At 48.3% G+C, this 9,414-nt stretch overlaps 1 protein-coding gene across 1 annotated transcript; it reads left to right on the top strand.

Annotated features, from left to right (window-relative positions):
* Nucleotides 1-202: 202 nt before the first annotated feature.
* On the top strand, nt 203-5,516 carry LOC122899135. Its single transcript, XM_044236772.1, is given in 1 exon segment — nt 203-5,516. A coding segment is annotated over 1 exon segment (5,235 nt). The 5' UTR covers nt 203-281.
* Nucleotides 5,517-9,414: the final 3,898 nt, after the last annotated feature.

The following is a 9,414-nucleotide window of genomic DNA, read 5'->3' as shown; positions in this document are numbered from 1 at the left end:
TCGCAGCCCTGGAAGACGTTCCAGAGGCATTTGTAGTCCCACCAGGTGGGACATTTGGGTCCTTCGGGACATCTATGCCCTGGGGCAGCGGGGCATTTGGAGCTCGGCCGGTATCGGAGGGATACGCGGCCTTGGTTGGAGAGGGGGAATCCGGACCCCCTGGATCTCCATTTGAATTTTTGCTTTCGGTTTTACGCCGAAGCCGCGCAGCGCGTCTGGTTGTTGTGTGTCTGAGTCTAGTGTTTGTCTCTGTTATAATAACCCTTTTTGTCCTTGAGATTATGGGACAGACAGTGACTACCCCCTTAAGTCTGACCCTTAGCCACTGGGGCGACGTCCAGAACCGAGCAAACAACCAGTCGGTGGAAATACGGAAGAAGAAATGGGTCACCTTTTGTTCCTCCGAGTGGCCCACTTTCAATGTCGGATGGCCGCGCGGTGGCACTTTTAACCTTGATATTATTTCTCAGGTGGAAGCCAAAGTTTTCAGCCCTGAACCCAACGGACACCCCGATCAGGTGCCCTACATCGTCACCTGGAAGGCTCTGGTCTCAGACCCCCCACTTTGGGTTCAGCCTTTTGTTTCCCTTCCTAAACCCTGCTCTTCCCCTAATACCCCCACTGCCCCACCTCCCCCAAAGGAGCAGTTGCTCCATCCCCAACCTGCATCTCTTCCACCCACCCCTACTTCCTCTTCCCTTTACCCCGCCCTCACCCCACTCCAAGACAAGTCCCCAAAGCCCCCCAAGCCTGTTCCTGTTTTGCCCCCAGACACGGGGTCCCCCCTTATAGATCTGTTAACAGAGGAACCGCCTCCATACCCGGCGGCTGCTGCAAACAGCCAAGAGCCTGGTCGAGAGCCTGGTCCTCTGGAGTCGCCCATTGCTGGGCGGCTTAGAGATCGACGCGCGCAGCCTCCGAGCCAAACCTCCCAAGCATTACCCTTGAGGGAAGGTCCAAATGGTCGGCCACAGTATTGGCCCTTTACCGCTTCTGACCTCTATAACTGGAAGCAACATAACCCCCCCTTCTCTAAGGACCCCGCCGCCCTAACTAACCTGATCGAGTCTATTCTAGTTACCCACCAGCCCACTTGGGATGACTGTCAACAGCTGTTGCAGACTCTGCTGACCTCGGAGGAAAAGCAGAGGGTCCTTCTGGAAGCCCGGAAAAACGTACCGGGCGACGATGGGCGACCAACCCAGCTGCCTAATGAGATCGACATGGCCTTCCCCTTAACCCGCCCAAATTGGGATTTCGCCACACCTGCAGGTAGGGAGCGCCTTCGTCTCTATCGCCAGTTGCTCATAGCGGGTCTCCGAGCAGCCTCGAGACGGCCTACTAATTTGGCTCAGGTTAAGCAGGTGATACAGGGAAAGGAAGAAACACCTTCTGCCTTTCTAGAGAGACTTAAGGAGGCTTATAGGATGTACACCCCGTATGACCCTGATGATGAAGGGCAAGCTACTAGTGTATCAATGTCCTTTATCTGGCAGTCAAGCCCTGACATTAGGAGCAAATTACAGAGATTAGAAGGGTTACAGGGGTATACACTTTCTGATTTATTAAAGGAGGCAGAGAAGGTGTTCAATAAGAGAGAAACTCCAGAAGAGAAAGAGGAAAGAATGTGGTTAAGAATGAAAGAGGCACAGGACGAAAGAGATAAAAAGCGGAGCAAGGAATTGACTAAGGTATTGGCCACCGTAGTTACTCAGGGACAGAACAGAGAGGGAGTCAGACTGGGAGAGCGAGAACGAAGAGGGACCAAACTAGACAAAGACCAGTGTGCCTATTGTAAGGAAAGAGGACACTGGGCACGAGAGTGTCCCAAGAACCCCAAGAGTCTCAGAGGACCTCCGATGCCCAAGCCACTGACGTCCCTACTGACGTTGGAAGACTAGGGAAGTCGGGGCCAGGAACCCCCCCCTGAGCCCAGGATAACTTTAAGCGTCGGGGGGCAGCCAGTTACCTTCCTAGTAGACACCGGGGCCCAGCATTCAGTCCTAACCCAGACTCTAGGACCACTCAGCAACCGAACTGCTTGGGTACAAGGAGCAACTGGAGGAAAGAACTATCGGTGGACCACGGAACGCAGGGTCCAGCTGGCTACCGGTAAGGTGACACACTCATTTCTACACATACCCGATTGCCCCTACCCGTTACTGGGGAGAGACCTTCTAACCAAATTAAAGGCCCAAATCCACTTCAACCCGGGAGGGGCGGCAATAACAGGCCCCAATGGGGAACCCTTACAAGTACTAACCCTCCATTTGGAGGAGGAATATAGACTATATGAACCTGAACAATCCTCAGAGATCCAAAATGAAGCTTGGCTAAAAGAGTTCCCTACGGCCTGGGCGGAGACGGGGGGCATGGGTATGGCTCGCCAACAACCCCCCCTCATAATCCAACTCAAGGCGACAGCCACCCCAGTGTCAATAAAGCAGTACCCAATGTCTCAGGGAGCACGCCAAGGCATCAGACCTCATATTAAGAGACTTCTCGATCAAGGAATTTTAATTCCCTGCCGGTCACCTTGGAATACACCTCTGTTACCGGTAAAGAAACCCGGCACAGGAGATTACCGGCCAGTGCAGGATCTAAGAGAAGTTAACAAAAGGGTTGAAGACATACATCCCTCCGTACCCAATCCATATAATCTACTGAGCACCCTGCCCCCTTCCCACGGATGGTATACGGTGCTAGACTTGAAAGATGCTTTTTTCTGCTTAAGACTACATCCAGTGAGCCAGCCACTCTTCGCCTTTGAATGGAGGGACCCAGATCTTGGGGTTTCAGGACAGTTGACTTGGACTCGGCTTCCTCAGGGTTTCAAGAACAGTCCTACTCTGTTTGATGAGGCGCTGCACAGAGACTTAGCTGATTTCCGAGTGCAGCATCCCTCACTGATACTTCTTCAATATGTCGATGACCTCCTCTTGGCGGCTCACACCCAAGAAAGCTGTCTGAGTGGCACTAGAGCCCTCTTACAGACACTGGGACAATTAGGATACCGAGCCTCAGCAAAAAAGGCCCAAATATGCCAAAAACAAGTCACCTACTTGGGGTACCAGCTGAGGGAAGGACAGAGATGGCTCACTGAGGCACGAAAGCAGACTATCCTCCGCATATCCACACCTACCACCCCACGACAGCTAAGGGAATTTTTGGGAACTGCTGGATTCTGTCGCTTGTGGATCCCTGGGTTTGCGGAAATGGCAGCCCCCTTATACCCCCTCACTAAGCAAGGGGCTCGGTTCCATTGGGGCGAGGAGCAGCAACAGGCCTTTTTCAACATCAAAAAGGCTTTACTAGAATCCCCAGCCCTGGGACTCCCAGATGTAACTAAGGCTTTCGAACTGTTCATAGATGAAAAACAGGGCTATGCCAAGGGAGTACTAACCCAAAAGCTAGGGCCTTGGAAGCGCCCGGTGGCCTACCTGTCAAAGAAGTTAGACCCTGTGGCTGCTGGTTGGCCACCCTGTCTACGAATGGTGGCTGCCATTGCCATCCTAGTCAAGGATGCGGGCAAGCTAACTTTGGGCCAATCACTTACCATCTTGGCCCCCCATGCGGTTGAAGCCTTGGTCAAGCAGCCCCCAGACAGGTGGCTCTCCAATGCTCGCCTGACCCATTATCAGGCCATGCTCCTGGACACTGATCGTGTACAGTTCGGGCCTGTGGTGGCGCTCAACCCTGCCACCCTACTCCCCTTACCTGAGACTATGGAAACACATGATTGCCTCCAGATCCTAGCTGAAGTTCATGGCACCCGAAAGGATCTGACGGACCAGCCCCTCATGGGAGCAGACTACACCTGGTATACAGATGGCAGTAGCTTCCTGCACAATGGCGAGTGAAGAGCAGGAGCTGCAGTGACTAATGAGACAGAGGTAATCTGGTCCAAGAAGCTATCTCCTGGGACATCAGCTCAGCGGGCGGAACTCATTGCCCTGACTCAGGCTCTGCAGATGGCAGAAGGTAAGAAACTAAACGTTTATACCGACAGCCGCTATGCCTTTGCTACGGCCCACATACATGGCGAAATCTATCGGAGGAGAGGGCTCCTCACCTCCGAGGGAAAAGAAATTAAAAATAAACCTGAAATACTGGCTCTGCTCAAGGCCTTGTTCCTGCCCCAAAAGTTAAGCATTATGCACTGCCCAGGTCACCAAAAGAATAATAGCCCGGTGGCAAGGGGAAACCAGCTGGCAGATCAAGCTGCTAAGGAAGCTGCCCTGGGGGAAAAAGAAACTGGGCCCATTCTCACCCTGAGCATAGGGCCCCCACAAGAAAATAATAAACCTATGGAGTACAGTTCTGAGGATCAGGAGCTGCTAAAGAAAATGGGGGCCACATGGGATCCACAGAAAGGGGCATATACCATGGACGAAAAAATTGTTATGCCCACTTCATATTCTCGCCACATAGTCCAATCCTTGCACTCACTGACCCATCTGAGTGAAAACAAAATAAAAACCCTCTTAAATAATGAGCACCAACCGTATTTGTTACTAAACCAAGACAAGGCGTTGCGATCCATAATTAAAAATTGCTTAGTCTGTGCACAAGTAAATACCGGAAAGGCTTACGCTGCCCCTGGAGTGCGCGTTCGAGGACATCGCCCGGGTATTCACTGGGAAATCGACTTCACGGAAGTAAAACCTGGACTCTATGGTTACAGATATTTGTTAGTTTTTGTAGACACTTTTTCAGGATGGGTAGAAGCCTTCCCCACCAAGCACGAGACTTCGAATGTGGTCACCAAGAAACTACTTGAAGAAATCTTCCCCAGGTATGGAATACCTCAGGTATTAGGCACCGACAATGGTCCAGCCTTCGTCTCCCAGGTAAGTCAGAAGGTGGCCAAATTATTGGGGATTGATTGGAAATTGCATTGTGCATATAGACCCCAGAGCTCAGGACAGGTAGAGAGAATGAATAGAACAATCAAGGAGACTTTAACTAAATTAACGCTTGCAACTGGCTCTAGGGACTGGGTCCTCCTCCTGCCCCTGGCCCTATATAGGGCCAGGAATACCCCCGGGCCCCTAGGATTGACTCCCTTTGAAATATTATATGGGGCACCACCCCCTATTGTAAACCTTTTTAATCCTATTGATCCTCATGTTTCTTCTTTTGCCGATCGTGCTACCCTACAAGCCCACCTCCAGGCACTCCAGATCGTTCAGAAAGAGGTTTGGAGGCCACTGGCTACAGCTTATCGAGAGCAGTTAGAAAATCCAACTGTGCCACATCAATTCCAGATCGGCGACTCTGTCTGGGTCCGCAGGCATCAGATCAAGAACCTTGAGCCCCGATGGAAGGGACCCTACATCGTACTCCTGACCACCCCGACGGCGCTAAAAGTCGACGGCATCGCGGCGTGGATCCATGCCTCCCATGTAAAACCAGCTCATCTGGGACCAAACGAATCGACAGCATCCGATCCCAAGGAGGAATGGCGAGTTCGACGCACTCAAAACCCGCTAAAGATAAGACTCATGCGATCCTAACATTGACTATCCTTGTTCTGGGCATTCCGAGCTCCCATGGGTCCCCTCATCATGTAAAACAGCTCACCTGGCAGGTCCTATCTCAAACAGGACAAGTAATTTGGAACACCTCTCAGCAGCATGCCCCATTCACTTGGTGGCCTAATCTATACCCCGACATCTGTAAATTAGCCATGGGAGCTCCAGCCAACTGGGATATAGAAAATTACTTTGACCTACAGAAGCCGCCTTCACAATCGTCCCCCCAAGGACGACTTGGGTTAAATCCTTGGGGAGGCTGTGGGGATTGGAGTCAACGAAGTATGTTAAGGACACTCACCTTCTATGTATGCCCCGGGTTTCACAGACCCAGAGAATGGACCTCATGCAGTGGGGCATCCCACTTTTACTGTCACAATTGGGGCTGTGAAACCACTGGTGACACTTATTGGAAGCCCACCTCAGGTTGGGACTACATAACCGTAACAGCGAATTATTCCCATGCCAGGAGCAGCCCCAAGTGGACACAAAACCCAGCCTGTCAAAATCAGTGGTGTCACCCACTCAAAATAGCCTTCACTGAATCAGGAAAAAAACAACTTAATTGGGTAAAGGGATATACCTGGGGCCTCAGATTCTATAAAGAACGTTATGACGACGGCCTAACGTTCACTATAAAGCTTTCTATAGAAACCCCAAGAGCCGCCATAGGACCCAATCCAGTTCTCGCCTCACCGCCCCGAGGCCCCCCCCAAAGGTTAAGGTTAACACCAAGACCGACACCACTTTTAACCCCAGCGACTTCCACAGCTATACAAACTGAAAAGACCCCCGAATTACTCGGAACAGGAGACAGGCTTATCAACCTAGTGAGAGGGGCCTACCAGGCACTTAACCTCTCCAGCCCTGAGAGAGCAAACAATTGCTGGCTATGTCTTAATCCAAGCCCTCCATACTATGAGGGCATAGCCCTCTCTGCCAACTATACTAACTCCACTACCCCCAACGCTATATGCCATGGCCAAGATCACCGTTTAACCCTCTCACAAGTTTCAGGGGCAGGGCTGTGTATAGGCACCCCACCTCTTCATGTTAAAAAAACACTCTGTAGTTCGACCCATAACATATGGGCCAGCTCCTATTATTTGATCCCACCCAATGGAACCTATTGGGCATGTAACACAGGCTTAACCCCTTGTGTATCTGCTGCTGCCTTAAACCAGACTACTGATTATTGTGTGTTAGTTCAACTATGGCCTCGAATAACCTATCACTCAGATGAATTGGTTCTTAGCTACCATGAATGGAGTGATCTCAGCCGAGTAAGGCGTGAACCTGTCACCCTGGTCACCCTAGCTATGTTGTTGGGGGTAGGAGGCATTGCCGCCGGGGTCGGTACTGGGGCAACCGCCCTGGTCCGAACAGACCAATACCTACTTCTACATCATGCTATGAATGAAGACCTTAGGGCTTTAGAACAGTCAGTACGGGCCCTCAAGGAATCCCTAACCTCCCTGTCAGAAGTGGTGCTACAAAACAGAAGAGGCTTAGACCTACTGTTCCTAAAAGAGGGTGGCCTTTGTGCTGCTCTCAGAGAAGAATGCTGTTTTTTTGCCGACCAGACTGGAGTAGTAACAGAAACTCTAGATAAATTGAAGGAAAGGCTAGATAAGCGTAAAAGAGACTTTGAATCTCAACAGTCTTGGTATGAAGGAGTTTGGAATCGTTCACCCTGGTTTACTTCCCTAATAACCTCCTTAATAGGACCTTTAATGCTCTTAATGTTAATTCTAACATTCGGGCCATGCATCATTAACAAGTTAACCCAATTTATAAAAGATAGATTGTCGCTTGTCCAAACCATGGTATTAACCCAACAATATCATGCAATAGGGCAGCGGGAGATTAGCCCCTAGTAAAGTAAAAGATTTTACTCGGGCCAAAAAGAAAATGGGGGAATGAAAAGGGTTTTCTCCCTCCCTTTCCCCCTCCTCCCCCCTTCTCTCTGCTTAGCCAACACCCCCTTCTCCCACTCCCTTAAACAATCCTCTCATGTTGTAAAAAGTGATAAGATACTACGAGGAATGTTGAAAGGTCAGTCTACATGCAAATAAGGGTTTGTAGTCTGACCAATGCCGAAGGTCAGTCTACATGCAAATAAGGGTTTGTAGTCTGACCAATGCCGAAGGTCAGTCTACATGCAAATAAGGGTTTGTAGTCTGACCAATGCCGAAGGTCAGTCTACATGCAAATGAGGGATTGGGATCTGGCCAATGCCGATGGTCAGTCTACATGCAAATGAAGGATGCTGAGCGAACCAATCAGGGGTATTCCCGCGCACCTTTACATTTGAACTAGCCAATCTACAAACACCAAGTATGCCTTTACATTCAAACCAGCCAATGAAAACTTTGTAACCGTGCTTTTGCTTCTGTACGTATGTTTTCGCTTCCCCAAACCCCATAAAAAGGCCCTGAACTAAGGGCTGGGCGCGCGAGTCCTCCTAAGACTTGATCGCCCGCAGGTACCTGTGTCTACTTAATAAACCTCGTGCCGTTTGCATCTGACCAGTGGACTCGGCTTGGTTTTTGGGTCCGGGGGTCTCCTCCTGAGAAGGGGTCCATCCCGGGGTGCTTGGAGCCCCGGGGGATCTTTCATGCATATGTAATTGATGAAGTCTTAGAATATAAGTGAGCTTCAGTGGGGTGAGGTCTGGAGCCAATGACCAAGAAAGAATTCTTGAGACATCTTTGGTGCAAAATGGTGGTTTATTAAAGCATGGGGATAGAACCCCTGGGCAGGAAGAGCCGCTGCCCCTGGGATGTGAGGGGTGGCAGGTTCTGTACAATGATGTTGGGGAAGTAAGGAAAAGGGAGGTTTCAATAGAACTTTCATATGCTAAAGAGGATCTACAAGATACTGGAGGCCTTGAGGCATTGCCTTTGTCCCGGTCATTTTTCCCTCTAGCACGTTATTAACATTAAGATGGGTGGGAGATTCCTAAAGAATGTCCCATAAGTCCCACCCAGGAGTGGGGGTGGGGGAAGGTTGCAGGGTGTCAGCTTTTGCTTTGTCTTCAGCCAGCATTCTGTTCCCTCATCATAATGGCTGTTTAATGCAGTCAGAGCAGATACGTGGATTTAAAAATAAGAAATGACATTTATGCTTTTTGGTTTTGTGATCTGGATGCACTTCTCCACTCAACTTATTCCTATGCTTTCTAAAATAAACTTTTTTATGCAGGTATCTTATTTGCTGAAAATTGAGAATTTAAAAATATTTATTAGTTAATAGCTTTTGTCTGGATAACTTAAACATCTTAAAATTGTGACTTAAATAATTTGGAAATTTTTATTACCTCCTTTTAAAAATTCCTCTCTTGTTTCTATCCTTGCCCATATTATTGCATAATATTTGATAGTTACTTTATTAATTTATATTAAATTGTTATGACTTCCATGTGAATTTATATTGCTTATTTCTTTACAGAATTAGCAAAATTTATTATTAGAAATACAATTTATGTAACTGTGTATAGTTTCTGCCATAAAATTGGCTGTAACTGTGACAAATATTTGAAAGTAGAGGAAAAAATTATATGGAATCTGGAGTAGCAATGATTGATTCACAGAGCATTTATTCAAGGGCTAAGTTTAGCTTTCCTCTTGGTAGTGAATATCAAAATATTTATAGATAGTATGTGTACACAAACATGAACAAAATATACACATTCATATATATGAGTACTTAAAATTTTTTTGTCACTTTAACTGTTTAAACAATAACAAAAACAAAATGGAAAAACTTCTCTCTAAAATTATATAAAAATACTTTCCTCAAGTAATATTTTAGAAGAGTAAAATAACAATGAAAAAATTACTGTGGGCAATAATATTGGAAAGTTTCCTCTTTCTGTAGA

This window comes from Neovison vison, chromosome 2 (genome assembly GCF_020171115.1).
Source record: "Neovison vison isolate M4711 chromosome 2, ASM_NN_V1, whole genome shotgun sequence".
NCBI lineage: Eukaryota > Metazoa > Chordata > Mammalia > Carnivora > Mustelidae > Neogale > Neogale vison.
Note: the sequence above shows the minus strand (reverse complement) of the source record. Positions and strands in the feature narration are given on the sequence as shown.